Here is a 15720-nt window from a genome sequence, read left to right as displayed (position 1 = left end):
TGGGCCTAGCTTCTTGTGCAAATTGCCGGTTCTGCGATTTGGAACCCGAAACTCCAGAACACGGCAATCTGTAGGCGCAGGACCAAGGCCCTAGGATCCATGTTTCTAAATAGGGATCACATCGCCTCAATAGCACCTAGCAGTATATTGGAGTTCATCAATTTGCTGGGGCTAGCTGAGGCTCTGTGAGTCAGGAGAGGGCACAATAGACCCTAGGTCGCGGTGCAATCCTCATTAATTTATCTATCTATCTATCTATCTATAGTCTTAACTTTTCAAAGGCCAACGCAGAGTACTTCCACCAAAAGGAATTTATTCATTAAAATCGCCACTCAGAAGTCGTTTTATCCGTTGTAAGCGAACGATTTTCGAAGAAACATCATTTCTAATATGCCACAAGACAAAATTAGAAATGAACTTCTTAAACCTCACGCTGTCAGATAAAACGATATACCTCGTCATCGCGGGTCGATTTCCAAAAAATTTAAATGAAGACTAACTACAGAAATGATCCTGTAAAGTATAGCCTTAATTTTTCAACGGCCAACGCAGAGTATTTCAACCAAAAGGTCACATAAAATAGTTGAGAGTTCGCAGAAATGAAAGACAAACGAAAGAAAAAGCAGCATGACTTCAATAATGCACAAGCATACAAACATACATATGCGCAGCAGCAGCATGGAAAGATGTAACAATCGGCGATCCATTGTATATTTCTTTCATGCATAACCAAACCATAATTAGGACAACGCAATACAATTGTCAATGGTGGTGTTGGTGGTAAGCGCTTGAAAAGTTAAAACGAGCACGCAGGTTCGAATCCCAACAGAATTTATTTTTAATTGAATATGCCACCAACCAAAAATTGAAACATTGTTCGACAAAAACAACAACAGCATAAGCATGGCAACATTGTGTTGTTGGTAGAAAAGCCGAGCTGTGCCGAAAGAAACGAACAAACGATCGCCGATTGTCACCGCTTCGCTTGCTGCTCGAATATCTTCGCATACAAGGTTGCGTAGATTCATATTGAGCAAGGTTGCGCAACCTGAATCTATCGCAACCTTTTCCGAACTCGTATAAGAAGTATAACTTCAAAAGATTTACCTAAACGTTATGATGATATTTTCATGATTCATACGCAATGTACGAATGTAAGCAATTTCGTTTTGCCGTCGGCATTTTAATTTCTCATGCTTCAATTTTTGCTTTCAACCAAGAACCCGCTTGAATGTATGTATGTACATATGTGCAATATATGCCTTTGCGTTTTGCCGTCGGCATTTCCATATTGACATGCAAAAGTAATTATGTATTTCATTGTTTCTTTTTGGCCCAATTTTGTATATTAAGACAAGTGTCAATAATTGCGCCAAAATCAAATATATTATATACTCATATGTAAACATGTTTTAAACTTTACATAAAATTGAAGTGTCAATAATTGCGCCAATTTTCATAAAGTTGGAAATTTTGCGCGAATAAGACGTGTGCGGGTTAAGTCGTGAATATTACTTATATTAATTAATTTGAAAGTGCCGAAAATGCGAAACGAAATTTCAATAAATTTAAGTAAATTTACATGTATTTTCATTTATATTTAATTGTCAATAAATTTTTTAAAAACTATTTGCCCTAGTTGTCCATTTTTTATTTTCTCACACATTTCAGCCGATTTTTGTATAGAAATTTGACCGGCGTAGAAGCTAAATGCGAAACAATCATACATACATATATTATGTCGTTTGCACATTTGTCTGTATGTTTGCGAAAGCAAATGTTCTACAAAAGCATATTTCTATACCAGTGGCGCTGAACGCAATAAAAATCCAAACACGCGTGTTTGACTGATAATTCTGCTACTGCGAAAAACATCACACACACACGAAAGCGGCTGAACACGTACGCTAGGTACGTACGAAAATCTATAGCAATGTTTGTACAGCGCAAACGTAAAATGTAGTAGTATTGAGGCGTGCGCACCACTGTTCTATACTTAAACAAAATTATTAGAAACATCGTATGTTTCTTATGTACATGCATAACCAAACCATACTTAAGTCAGTATATTATCACAGCAATATACATAATATACATATACATAATATTGCTGTGATAAATTTAATTTCTATTAGTAAGAAAATATTTATTTGAATAGTCAAAAAATTGTGCGACTAATCTCTAAAGAGAGTATTCCGGGACTAGTCTCGATGTGGAACAATTGAGTATTAATTAGTCGCAACTAGTCTCAAACGGGTATAATTGGAGATCAATTAGTCTCAATTAATCCCTATCGGGTACTATTGGGAAAAAAGTTAGAATTTTGGCAAAAATACATTCATAAATTTCAAAGCAAAGTTACTGAATTTCCTTCCATTCAATTATCATAACCTATTACATTTAAAAAAAACCATAAGTAATGAATTTCGTACATGTCTTTGCACTAGCAAGAGGCGGTGTACAAAAACATTGAAACTTTTTACAAACTGAAAAATTTTTATAAGAAATTGTAATCAGAACGAAAGATAATTGAACTATCTCCATTTTCATATGCGTTAACATTGTATATTTTTAAACATGCTTATAAAACAAAGCCCATGCTAACAACATTTTGTATTTCGACATGTACTTTTGACTTGCATAAAACAATAAATATAGCCTTGAAGCATTTACAAAATAAATGAATTTTTTTTTAATTCATTATGGATTAAAAGATAATTAAACTATCTTTCTTTTAGTATACATTAACATTAACAATTTCCAAACATTTTTATGAAAAATAGCTTTTTCTAACAGAATTTTATATTTCAATCATGTACGTATTTGACTTAAGAGCGGCATTCAAATGTAGGCTTCCATGATGATACTTGGTTTTTAATAAAATCTGGATCTGTAAAAGCATTGATAATAGATTCAAGAGCAACAATATAATCCACCAATAAATGCTTACTTAAAAAAACCAACATACCTTATTATCAAATCCCCTGCAGAACGTTCCAGACTCTGATGAAATAACCAACTGTTGCGCCGGCTATCACATCTGTTGGTTGCTTATGTGATTAGCCGTAGAACAAAACAGTTGCATGCTGCAATAATTCATAATATAATTAATTTATTGTGAGATTTACACAACTATATTTCAATAAAAACTTACCAATTGCTTCATTTGGTTGTTTATCTGCACTTCTGCGACTTTGTTTACATTTAAATACAGTGTTGTTAAGTTAGGGAAATTTCCCTTTTTTTGTGCTACTTACAAACAAAGGGGAAATTTCATCGATGTACTTTTTCTTAAATATCGTCGAGCTAAATGATATAACCTAAAAGATAAATATTTAAGACGTTTGGAGATTTGATTTTAATACCTACATTTCGATTCGAAGTGAAATTTAGGTTATAATGATTAATAACCTGATGTTAGAAACAATTAATATGCAAGAGAATATTTTTGCTATACACGAAATCTCAATCTTTGTACTTTTTGTATCACTTATGGTTCAAAGAAATGATTATTTATAATAGCTTTTTCTTCAATAAGAAGATACAATACTGCTTTAAGTAAAAGCCTGGATATTAGGCATGCTGTCAATTATTCTCTAAGCATAGACCTTTGTTTCTGCAAATATTTAGTAAGCTGTAGATCTGAGCAAAGCTTGTATTTTATAAGCATATTATCATTTTTAACAATTATTGATTTGGATTTAAAACCACTCAAGCCAATTCATTTTGAAAATTGTGAGCCTTTTCAACCTAAGCTCGAAAATGTCTTACGTAGTTAACAACACTCTTTTCACAGTTGCAGAACTAGAAGTCGAAACCTATCGACGTCTCTATATCGATAATTATCTACTGATATTATACCATTATTATATCGAAAGGTATTGCGAGCAGACAAAAGGAATCGACATCAAGAGATTATTTATCTAAACAAATTGATAAGCACTGTTTATATCTATTTTTTCATTGTGGTGTACATGTTTTCCAGCATTGTATTTATATTACATTGACTATTTTTGCGAAAGTAAACTAAAAAAGTGCTTGACAACATTTTTACGCGTAATAACATAAAACACCTATAACTACAATAAAATAAAATATAAAAAGAAATAAGTTAGAACTGTGATTTGCGTGCATATTACTATTGCCAGTGGTAATTTGTTAATAATGGGAAGAACAAAATATCTGCAGAAGGTAATAAATGTATTAAGGAGAAAAAGAGTTAACGAAAACTAATGACCCGGTGAGTAAATATATGCACATTCTTTATCCAAACACACTTACTAATTTATTTAATTTTTTTTTTAGCGCAATTTGACTCGAATTACGCAAAAGTTTAAATGAGGGTAAATGTATGTATCGAGATAGTTCCAAGGCAGTACTATCGATAATATTTCCCGTATAATCGGTAATGTGCGGCCACTAGTTTTGCAACAGATGATTTTTAAAAAGTAAGAAGTGCGAAAAGTGAAAATTGAAAATCTGTTTGGCTAAATCAACATTATTAAAACAAATAAAAGAAAAAAGGAATAGCAGCAAAGTGAGAAAAGGAGTTTTTGTACAAGATGAGTAAGGTAAGCAAGCGTCACCTAAGGAGAATAATAAGTAGGGAAAGAAAAAAGAATCGTGAAAAGTTAAGACTAGGTAGAAATTACGCTGTGTCGACCGTGTCCACTGCTAGGATTGCTGGAAATGTAGAGGAGGTTCTACCATATGTGCCAAGTCGCTCAGTGGAAGTCCCATTTCAGTGCGAAAATGTGGTCAATTCGTAATAAAATAAGCCACAAATCTGAACTGCTTGCACTTCTTGCAGCAGAAAATATTAAAGTACCTAAAAGTGCATTATTAAGAAATAAGCAGTTAATGGTGCAAAATATGAGCCCGGGACTTTTTTGTAATTTTGGCATTAAGGCGCAGCTATATAAAATTGGGGAAAAAACCATTTCAGTACATAAGAATTGAGGAATTTAAAGACATTAACAGCAAAGTTATCAAAGGAAAGAGATTTTTACACTTAGAAAGATATTTCACAGAGCCCATTGATTCGTATACTATGGGAATATGTACTGCGGACCATATTCTGTCATCTGATATAGAGGAGTTTTCTCTGGATGATGTAGAGTATAAATTAATGTGTATCCCTCTTCTAGAGAAAGTTCTTCTTATTCCAATATTACATACTTGCATGTAACCTTCGTTTATTGTAATAGTTATTTTTTATCATTTGTTTTTATGGAAACAATTACTAATTTTTCTTTTTTTCTTGAGCATTTCAAAAAATATGGAGCACCAAATCCCAAAACGTCGACCACAGCAATTCCAATGAAAAAGGCAAGATGTAGGTATTCATCATTTAACAATTATAATCCGTAATTCATAAAAACTTAAAACAAACTTTGCTTTACAGATGGCATTGACACTGCCCACCTTGGACAAAACATTAGTGTATCCAGTGAATGCACTATAGGTGAAGACATCTTCGAAAATGTATTTAGAAAACTACTATTACACTTAAAATGCCTTAATTTTTAGAATCACGTGGGATCAGCGTTTCAACGTCGGCCACTAAATATACCAATGGTAAATTCTTTTAGTAATAGTAAATTTGAATTTGTATGTTCGTCTATGATTCGATAATCTGTACTCTGGAGCATTTAAATTTATTGTTTTAGAATCCAACCAAGGCGTGTTTGAAGTTGTTTGCTGCAGCTACTGCAACACGTTTGAAAAGCAGTTACAGGATATTCCCAAAAAATTAGACGACCTGCAATTGATAGTCGAAGCACAGAATACTGCTATAATGGATGCAATAGCGGTCCAAAAGGTGGCGACTGAGCAATTGATTCGCCAAGAATCAAAAAATGCACCCATCACAAAATATTTCCCAATAAGTGACGTCCCAGAAATGCATCAGTTGGAGGAAAAAATTACCCCTACTAACAGAGATGTATATGTAAGTTAATTTGATATATAGATTTATATCATAGCTCAGTTTACAAATATTATTTAAACATATTTTATAGGAATCTGCGATGTCTGCTATTTTATGCAACAATCTCAGAAATATAAGGCTGCTGTTAAATAAGGACGTCATAGCGTCAATAAACGTGGATGGTTCACATGGAAAGATAAGCTTAAAATCTTTCCCAAATTTTTATGCTTCATTGACTGGTAAGATAAATATTCCATACCATTGTTTTACACATATGTATGTTTTTATTTCAAGTTAAATTAAATCTTCATTCAATCTTTTCATTTAGGAGCCATTGCCAAATTACCATTTAAGGGATTGTCGCCGGAGGACGCGCTGCGCAAAGCCATTGCTTTCGAAAAAGCAAAATGCTTTAAGAAAGCTTATCGACAAAAAAAGAAGAATTCTGCATCTTAAACTACTACCCCTCCAATTGTTTTTTTTTTTTTTTTTAATATAAAACTGCAATAGTACAAAGTTGTAATATTTCAGACTTTAAATTCTGACTTCTTATTTCTGGACTGAATTTTTCTTTTTTAATTTTTATTATAAAATTATTTAAAAAATGTGATTTATAAAACTCGTTTTAAAATTTTCGCAGCTAAAAACTCACAAGAAATATTCTCCTAAAAGTTTGTAGCCCATTTTATTTCGTTTTTTTTTCTTAAAGAATAAATTTTGTTCACGCGTTATATGAAAGCAAGAAATCAACGCGAACTTTTTGAGTGGAGTACAAAACTGCGTAAACGATTTTTTTAAGATACATTTTTTTAAATTTTGATGATAATTTCTTTCATGAGTTTTGCAAAAATTTTGATTTGTCAGATTTATGTTAGAGAAGCTGTATTTAAAGTGTTTAAAGTCAATTAAATAAAAATACATATTTTAAAACGAAGGCTTCGGATAAAATTTATCTTGATTGTTAAAGGGATTTTAGAGGTTTTATAACGACTGGTCTCATTCTGCTACCATTGCGACCTACAAAGCGACTAGTCCCTTTTTATACCCATTTGGGTATAAATGGGTACAATTAGTCTCTTCATAGGACATGCTCGAACAAAAGGGAACAGTTCAGTCCATACAAAGAGATGTAAAGTGGGATTAGTCGCATGTTCCTTTGCGACTAATCCCGGACACATCCCGGACTAGTCGCATTTTTTGCAGGGTATACTTATTACATGTGCGCGCATTGACTTGTTCATACATTCATACATACTTATTATACAAGCATACAAACATACATATGCGTACACAACCAAACTATCCGCCCCCAAGGCCACCTAAACCTCCTCAACCCATAGACGTGGATGAAAGCGTCAGAACAAGAGCGGTAAATTATGTGAACTGCCCTAAGCCCCAAGAAACTGGCAAACGACCATTGAATGCATCCATGATCAATCACCCTCCAGCGAAAGCTCAAAGGAACTTTCATATAGACACGGACGAAACAACTTACGATCCATACCGTGAAGACCAACATTATGACCAATACGACAACACCCAACAAACAGCTTACAGTCAGGAAACAGCTTGCAATAATGTAGACAAAGAATCATATCACCTAACGGACGTACATTTTTTAGACTGAATAGCTCTTCGTTGCCCTATTTTCGATGCAAAACGGAGAGCGGCGAAATACTTAACATATTGGTGGATACAGGATCTAACAAAAACTATATCCAATCCGGTCTAGTTGAAAACGCAAAAGAAAACGATAACCCCTTTTTCGCCAACTCAGTTGGAGGAAAAATAAAAATTACACAACACACATTTTTAAATCTTTTCAACTTGGAAAATTGCAGACACTTTATCTAGACCATTTGAATTAAATTCGTTATCAGTTGCTACCCACTCCGATGAAAGCTCATCTCACAATCTAATCCCATCTGTGGAAGGACCCATAAACGCCTTCAAAAATCAACTTTGGATCTCTTTAGGAGAAGAAGACAGCTATCAGTTTAAAATACCATTCCCGACCTACCATAGACATCTAATTACTAAACCCAATTAGTTTAGAAATAGTTTTTAACATATTAAAAACATCTGAAAAAGGTGTAAACATAATAAAGTAAAAATTTTTAAGAAATGCATTTTGACAATATATTGGATTACAATTTCCATCCACAGGCAAATTGTTTCCTTGTTGTTTTGAGAAGCTTGCCTCTGCGTTGTGGCAACCAGAAATGTTGGATTTCTTCCGTTTAAATGTCAATTGTTCTACAATAACAAATGCGTAAAAATAAATTGAAAACTAAAATGACGATTTTACATGTACCTTTTACAGGAGTCGAAGAAGTTGTTGGGCATTCCTCCAAATAGGTGTCATCAAAAAGCGCTGGTGAATCCATCTGATTAAGAAACAAAAATTTTGCAGCATCAAAATTCATTTTAAATAACTTAACATAATATAATAAAATACCACAGGGATACAATAATTACAGTGGTACTAATTTGATTAATTCATGAAATAGATGATGTAAAATCGGAATTAGAAGAAACTTGCCTTCATGTGGAATAGAAAAATATTTATAAACTATATCGTCTTTTTCTATTTTAAACAAATGTGGGTCCAATTTATCTGCCAACAAAATACCTAAACCAGATGACGATTCCAATGGTTCTTGAAAGTAGTTTTCAACACCCAAGAAACAATGTGCCGATAAAGTTGCGATACTAGATTCCTCTGCCATGCCTGTAACTTTTATGGGGCCTAATTTTTGACTAAAACAATAGGAGTCTTTTTCTTTTTTAAAATCTTTATTAAACGAATTAATTTTAGATATTTTATTGTAAGTAAAATCGGGAATATTTCTTTCTTCTAGCCTTAAATGTAATTGCTGCAGGATTTTATTGGGCTTATTAATAAGTTTTTTTAAATATTGCATGTGATTTTCAAACTTGTAAGCGGAAAAAATATCTAGAGGACCATATTGCTTGGCACAGTCAGTTGAATGGAGTAAACCATGTATATTGTAACTAACTAAATGTTCACCGTATATATTTCCAAACAAATCAACGAATTCTTCCAAGATTTGTTGGGCAACATTGGCTTCAGTGCTATAAGACTTCTTGCATGATAGTAGCCTTATACCTGCGTGCAATAAAAGGAAATGGTAGTAATGGTCACCACCAATGCAATCATTTAGGACAAATATACCTATATACAATAAGAACTGCCTAAACTCTGTCGCTTTCCAATTGCTGATTTCATCTAAACTTCTACATATTCGACCGAACTCTGAAGGAACTAAATTGGAAAGAAATGTTATTTTTTCGTTAACTTTGCTTACGTTAATATTGCCTTTTTTAATCAACAATTAAAGCAACTTTTTACATACACCAAGATCTACAAGGTGCATTGGGTCTAAAGGAAATTGGGAAACCATTTTGAAATTTCCTGACTCTAAAATGCTTTCTCTAAATTTAAAAGGATTAATATGATGTGATCTGTCACTTCTATTTTTAAAGGATTGGTCAGTTCTCAAATGTTTTATTTGTTTTGAAAAACAAAAACAAAAAAAAAAAGTTTCACTTGGAATCGTTTTAATATTTACTTTTTTTCGGCTAGTACCTAGGAGACTTTTTGCCGTTAGAGGTAAATCTGTGCAACCTATTTTTCGCAACGTTTGCAGAAGATCGGTTACTGTATTATGGGATACCCTATTTCTTAAAGCCCAAGCTTTTAATTCTAAACTAAATGAATTATTTTCTATGACTTTTAAAATTTCGTTATCGCTATTATTCCTATCACTAACATTGCTAACACTGCAATTTGAAGAAAAATCAAGGGAGCTTAGTGAACGGCATTCTTCCACATCAGGATCACAATCGAAATTTACATCTTTTTCACAAATTTTCATAAATTTAGATGCACTAAGATTAAAAGCCTTTTTTCCCGGCTCATAAAAGCACTAAATGTATTTTTTTCATATTGAATTATTATTTGTTTCACTCACCCTTTTTCCAAATATTATGGCACTTGTAGAAAAATATTCACAAATATTAAATAAACACAATTAAAATAAATTTAAATATGTATTTATTTTAAGTAATTTTGCATAAATATGCACAAGCACAAATCCGCACAATTCTCATTTATCGACGCGTTTGTACCCGAATTTTGTTTTTCTTCGAATTCAATTTGTCACAACGAACAAGCAAACGTCAAATTCAAGGTATCATGCTGTACGCTTTCACATCCATCGTTTTCAATAAGCGGTGACAGCTAAAAAATGTATTTGTTTCTTTTGTTTTATTTTTGCTTAACATCTGTTGAGTGAAGAGCTTATAATATAAAACAAACAAAGGACACAATAGATTGACTTCTTACTCATTTCAAAGATTTGTGAGGGAGTGTTAGTGATAAGTAAAATTTGTGTAAATGTATTGGAGTTTCGGTCACGCAAGTTTTGCTGGGAACACTCTATCATAAGAACAATTGCTTAAACATTCGTTAACCTCTTTGGCTTAAGAAAAGCGAAAAATGACCTCCACCACCAAAAAATTATTGTTGCACTATTGTTGCCCTATTGTAATATTGTATGTGAAAGCCAAAAAAAATAAAGACCCATTTATCAGCAGAATTAAGCACGAGAAATAAATTTTTTCATTACCGCAATTTTAAGAAGTAATCTCAAGATACTAAAGAAGAGACGTATAATTTCTGGCAACTGGTTAGAAACCTCCACCAATATTTTTCGTTTAAAAAGAACTAGACTTTGTATTTATTTTGGTCTTGAGACAAAGAAATGTTGTCAAAAAACAAATGAAGCTAATAGGATGGTTGAGAGCGAAAATTTCTTAACCAAGATACACTGTATTGATGAAAAAAAAGGTGCGTGGAGTCCCTACGCGCGGATGAAGTTATACTTCTTAGTGATATTCCAAAAAAAAATGCATATCATTTTGTATGAAAGACAACTAGAAAACTTAAATTCGCGTTTTATAAATTTATTATGCACATAAAATGAAGAATAAAGCAAAGTCTAAATGAAGGAATTTTGACAAGAAAAGTAGTTCTGTCTCTTCGTTGCGGAAGAGAATATGCAGCGTAATCATCTCTCTTTGTTAACAAGTCGTCTTTTCGCGACGATGACAAAAGCTAAAAATCATAAATTGCACAGCTTTCTGGTGCTTCTCGCAAAAATCTGCGTCGATATGTATACACGATCATACGTATACATACATACATATTTACGCATTTTGTAGGCGAAGCTGCTACAGCGGCAAGGGGTGACAATCGGCGGCCATTACTTTACTTATGCCATAGAGATTCTTTTGCTACGAATATGGAAATGACAACGAAATAATGCAAATATGCATATTTCTAAATGTCATTAATTTCTTTGAAGAAATGAAAGGAATGAATGATCCTGAGAAGTATAGTCTTAACTTTTCAACGGCCAACGTAGAGCGTTTCAACCAAAAGGAATTCATTCATTAAAATCACCACTCAGAAGTCGTTTTATCCGTTGTAAGAAAATGATTTTCGAAGAAACATCATTTCTAATATGCCACAAGACAAAATTAGAAATGAACTTCTTAACCTCACGCTGTCAGATAAAACGAAAATACTTCGTCATCGTGGGTCGATTTCCAAAAAGTGTAAATGAAGACCGTACTTCACAGGATCATTTCTGTAGTGAAGTATAGTCTTAATTTTTCAAAGACCAACGCAGGGTATTTCAACAAAAGGGCACATAAAATAGTTGAGAATTCGCAGAAATGAAAGACAAAGGAAAGAAAAAGCAGTATAACTTCAATAATAATAATAATAATAATAATACCCAACGATTACCCTCCTCCCGCCCAACCGACGCGAGGGGCGCAATCCGCGAACGAGCGGAATTAGCCGAGTCATAAAAGGCAAGAGAGTTTTAAGCGTTGCGATTTTAAGCTGCTCAGCTACAAAAACAAAAATTTCAACAGCCGAAATTAAGAATTGGATTAAAGCTTATAATTATTAAATGTTACTTGTTAAGAGAAGATAAAATAGTTTTTTTAATGGTAAAGAGTGAGTCTGTTAGATCAAATGTGCTGGAATGAAAATTGAAATCATGACATATACGGCGGAATGGTTCGTTTAACTCAAATTTGTTCTAGAAGATTTTAAAAGTAAGGGTCTAAACTGCCTGGCAGGGCGAGCGGGAACGTTAAAATTAATATCAGAGAAGAGAGATGGGCTACAGACTGACCCATTCATGAGTTTTACAAGAAATATTATACCAAGCATCTCCCTACGACTAGCGAGTGTCGGGAGATTTATAAGCTTTAAACGGTTAATGTAAGGGGGAAGATTTAAACTGGAATCCCAATGCATATGATTTAAGGCAAAAAGTAAAAAATGTTTTTGAACGGACTCTAACTTATCCGAATGGACTTGGTAACTAGGGTTCCAAACCACAGAAGCATACTCCAATATAGGCCTCACCAGAGATGTTAAAAGAATTTTTGTGGTAAGCGGATCTCTAAATTCTTTAGACCAACGTTTAACAAAACTAAGAGCACCTTTAGCTTTAAAAACCGTGGAAGATACGTGAAGATCAAAATTGAGTTTGGGGTCCATAGTTACTCCCAAATCAACAAAACTGCATACTTGCTCCAACCTAAAGTTTTGTATTGCGTATGAGGTAGGGTCTACAGCTCTACGTGAAAAGCACATCGTTTTACATTTTTTAAGGTTCAATGGCATGTCATTTCTATCACAACAAGAAACTAGGTTGTTTAAGTCTGTTTGCAACTGACATCTTTCGCTGTTTGAAGTATATGTTTTAAAAAGTTTTACATCGTCAGCATATAATAAAACTTTTGAAAACTTAACAACAGATGATATGTCGTTAATAAATAACAAGAACAGAATTGGACCAAGATGGCTACCTTGAGGAACGCCTGAAGGAACATTGATTATGTCAGAAAAAGTATCTTTAAATATGACTTGTTGAATTCTATTACTAAGATAAGAAGCAACCCATTTTAGAAATATTGGTTGAAAACCAAGAAGATCAAGTTTATTCAAAAGAATTGAATGGTTTACTTTATCAAAAGCTTTACTAAAATCTGTATATATAAGATCAGTATTCTTATTCTCCCTAAAGCCCGTTGATACATGTGATACAAATTCAAGCAAATTAGTTGTGGTAGATTTCCCTTTACGAAAACCATGCTGAGAACAAGAAATTAGTGGAGAGATCCGGAAGGTTATGTCGTCTGTTATAATTGCTTCAAAAAGTTTAGGTATTGCAGACAACTTTGCTATTCCCCTATAGTTTTCAATAGATGACCTAAATCCACTCTTATGCAAAGGAATTATAAATGACTTTTTCCATATGGATGGAAATAAGCCTTGCTTAAGAGATGAGTTAAATAGTTTTGTTAGGGGTTGGTATATATATTTGGCACATTTCTTAAGAAAGCATGAGGGAATCATATCTGGGCCGTAATTGTATGATTGTTCTAACATATTTAACTGATTTAAGACGTCTGCTTTGGAAATGGTAGGTGCATTAATGACAGAAATCGGACATAACTTGTGCTGATGCGGAACATTTTGTGGAGATTTTGGAGAGTAATTGGACCTAAAGAATTCAGCGAACATATTAGAAATGGTGTGATTGTCACTGGACATACTAGACTTATATTTCATAGCGGACCGAAAATTAGAAATCCTGCGTTTGGAGTTGACGAAACCATAAAACAATTTTGGATTACGTATAATATTATTTTTTACTTTATTTGTATAATTACTATAACATATTTTGTTATGTTCAGCAAATTGTCGACGCAATTTAGAATATTTTGAATAGTTAGCAACTAAACCAGTTTTTTTTTAAAGTTTAAAAGCACGAGATTTTCTATTTTTTAATTTACATAATTCTTTCGAAAACCATAAATTAGAACTAATTTTTTGAGTAACAACACACTTCGGAACATATTTTTCAAATAAGTTTACAATAGTTTCATTAAAGTGGGAAGCACTAAATTCAATATTGCCACTGTAATCTGGCCAAGTTATTTTAGAAAGTTCGTAATTAATCTTCTTAAAATTAGCTTTCGCAAAGTTGAACCGAAAACAAAGGTCTTGTGTATTATTATAAGCAAAGTTGGCTTTGATTTCGATGTTAATTTCCAAAGCAGGATGATACGTGTCCTCTGGCCGAACTAAAGGATCACATCGGACAACAGAGAACATTGAAGCGTTATCGACGTAAACTAGATCTAAGAGCTTACCAAATTCATTTAAAATTAAATTAATTTGGTTAAGACCCAACTCCGACATTTCATCTAAGAACTCGTTAAAACATGAACGAGTACTAATAGGGATGGTGTGATCATCAATAGATTTCCATGATACGCACGGTAAGTTGAAATCTCCCAAAACAATCATGGAATCAGTATCATTAACCATTGAGAAAACATTACTTATTAATGTAGCATGCTGCATATATACAGATATGTCAGAGTGAGGCGGTATATAAGACAATGTTAAGTAGATATGGCCACTATTAGCGCAAATACGAATGCACATAAATTCAATGAAGTCTGCATACGGAACATCGACTTCTTCAGATGGAATTGAAGAATGAACAGCAAACAAGACGCCACCTCCTTTTCTGTTCAGCCGGTCATATCTAAAGATTTCGAATTCGCTGTTGAATATTTCGTTATCAAAAATGTGGGGCTTTAGCCAAATTTCTGTCAAAGCAATGATTTTACAAGCATACAAACATACATATGCGCAGCAGCAGCAAGGAAAGATGTAACAATCGGCGATCCATTGTATATTTCTTTCATGCATAACCAAACCATAATTAGGACAACGCAATACAGGAGTCAATGGTGGTCGAGGTGGTAAGCGCTTCAAAAGTTACGACGAGCACGTAGGTACGTAGGTTTGAATCCCCAGGAGTCAGCAAACACCTTTAACGAGAGTTCAACCCGGACCACCGCTGAACGCAGCTGATTACCGAAGCCAAATAGTTGACAAAAGCAAAATCAAATACGCTATAAATAGTTTTGCACCATTTAAAGCGGCAGGTCCTGACGGGATTATACTCATAATGCTGCAAAAACTGGTAGAACTAATGGTTCAAAGGCTTGAAAATATATACAAAGCTAGCATACAACTATCTGACATCCCAAGAAGTTGGAAAAGAAGTAAAGTTGTGTTCCTTCCAAACCCAAGCAGAAGAACACACGAGATTGCCAAGGATTTTAGATCTATAAGAATTACCTCCTTAATTGAAAAATCACTGCACCACAAACAATACACCATGGCTGCACAGAGGGCGCCTTCAATAACATAGAAGTAAATGCTATAATTAATTCACTGACACATGGTGGCATAGATGACACTGCGTGTGTGCAGATGGATACTATCGATGCTTGAGAATAGGAAGATTATAGCTTCAAACGGCGTTACAACAAAAACAAGTTTTGTGAGTAGAGCGACGTCTCAAGGAGGGGTCCACTCTCCGCTTCCATGGGTTGTAGCGCAAAGAGCAGAATGTGCGGGTGTTACTGGTGCAATCAGGTCATGTCCGACTGATGCGCTCAATGTGATCCTGCATCAACTACCAATGGACATTTTTATTCACAAAACAGCAGCTATTGCGACGATAAAAATAAAAGAATTGGGAGGTTTGAATCAGCAGAACTACGGACATAGTGTAATCCTAAACAAGCTCACCATTAATAAATCAGACTACATTCTCCCAAAGCTGGATTTCAATAGACACTTGCAAGCGAGGATACCA

At 33.8% G+C, this 15720-nt stretch overlaps 1 protein-coding gene, 1 long non-coding RNA gene, 1 other non-coding gene and 1 pseudogene across 6 annotated transcripts; 1 reads left to right on the top strand and 3 right to left on the bottom strand.

The window, feature by feature from the left end:
- Positions 1-327: 327 nt before the first annotated feature.
- LOC126766345 (small nucleolar RNA U3) lies at positions 328-530 on the bottom strand (annotated as a pseudogene).
- Positions 531-2529: 1999 nt separating this feature from the next.
- Positions 2530-3767, bottom strand: LOC126765775 (uncharacterized). Of its 3 annotated transcripts, none has more exons than XR_007668564.1 (4): positions 3370-3767; positions 3155-3320; positions 2969-3086; positions 2530-2890 (listed from the first exon to the last, which is right to left on the bottom strand). It is a non-coding gene; the product is annotated as an uncharacterized LOC126765775 (long non-coding RNA). The 3 variants fall into 3 exon arrangements; XR_007668565.1 differs by having other exon boundaries at positions 3155-3306; XR_007668563.1 differs by lacking the exon at positions 3370-3767 and having other exon boundaries at positions 3155-3362.
- A 780-nt stretch (positions 3768-4547) lies between these two features.
- Positions 4548-6514, top strand: LOC126765733 (uncharacterized). Of its 2 annotated transcripts, XM_050483472.1 has the most exons (7): positions 4548-4571; positions 5266-5335; positions 5405-5464; positions 5530-5577; positions 5670-5950; positions 6021-6168; positions 6258-6512. In XM_050483472.1, exons 1-7 carry the CDS (start codon positions 4563-4565, stop codon positions 6383-6385), a joined length of 744 nt encoding a protein of 247 aa, XP_050339429.1. In that variant the 5' UTR covers positions 4548-4562; the 3' UTR covers positions 6386-6512. The 2 variants fall into 2 exon arrangements, with proteins under 2 accessions (XP_050339429.1, XP_050339428.1); XM_050483471.1 differs by lacking the exon at positions 4548-4571 and having other exon boundaries at positions 5215-5335; positions 6258-6514.
- A 4901-nt stretch (positions 6515-11415) lies between these two features.
- On the bottom strand, positions 11416-11624 carry LOC126766342 (small nucleolar RNA U3). The gene has a single exon (XR_007668847.1). It is a non-coding gene; the product is annotated as a small nucleolar RNA U3 (small nucleolar RNA).
- Positions 11625-15720: the final 4096 nt, after the last annotated feature.

This window comes from Bactrocera neohumeralis, unplaced genomic scaffold, assembly GCF_024586455.1.
Source record: "Bactrocera neohumeralis isolate Rockhampton unplaced genomic scaffold, APGP_CSIRO_Bneo_wtdbg2-racon-allhic-juicebox.fasta_v2 cluster11, whole genome shotgun sequence".
In the NCBI taxonomy this organism is placed as follows: Eukaryota; Metazoa; Arthropoda; class Insecta; order Diptera; family Tephritidae; genus Bactrocera; species Bactrocera neohumeralis.
This window is presented reverse-complemented; position numbering and strand designations above follow the sequence as displayed.

Coding starts and splice junctions, on each gene's coding strand:
- LOC126765733 (XM_050483471.1), top strand. CDS start 5,230: ATGGAAACAATTACTAATTTTTCTTTTTTTCTTGAGCATTTCAAAAAA. Junction 5,336..5,404: donor TCCAATGAAAAAGGCAAGAT/GTAGGTATTCAT, acceptor TTTGCTTTACAG/ATGGCATTGACACTGCCCAC. Junction 5,465..5,529: donor ATCCAGTGAATGCACTATAG/GTGAAGACATCT, acceptor CTTAATTTTTAG/AATCACGTGGGATCAGCGTT.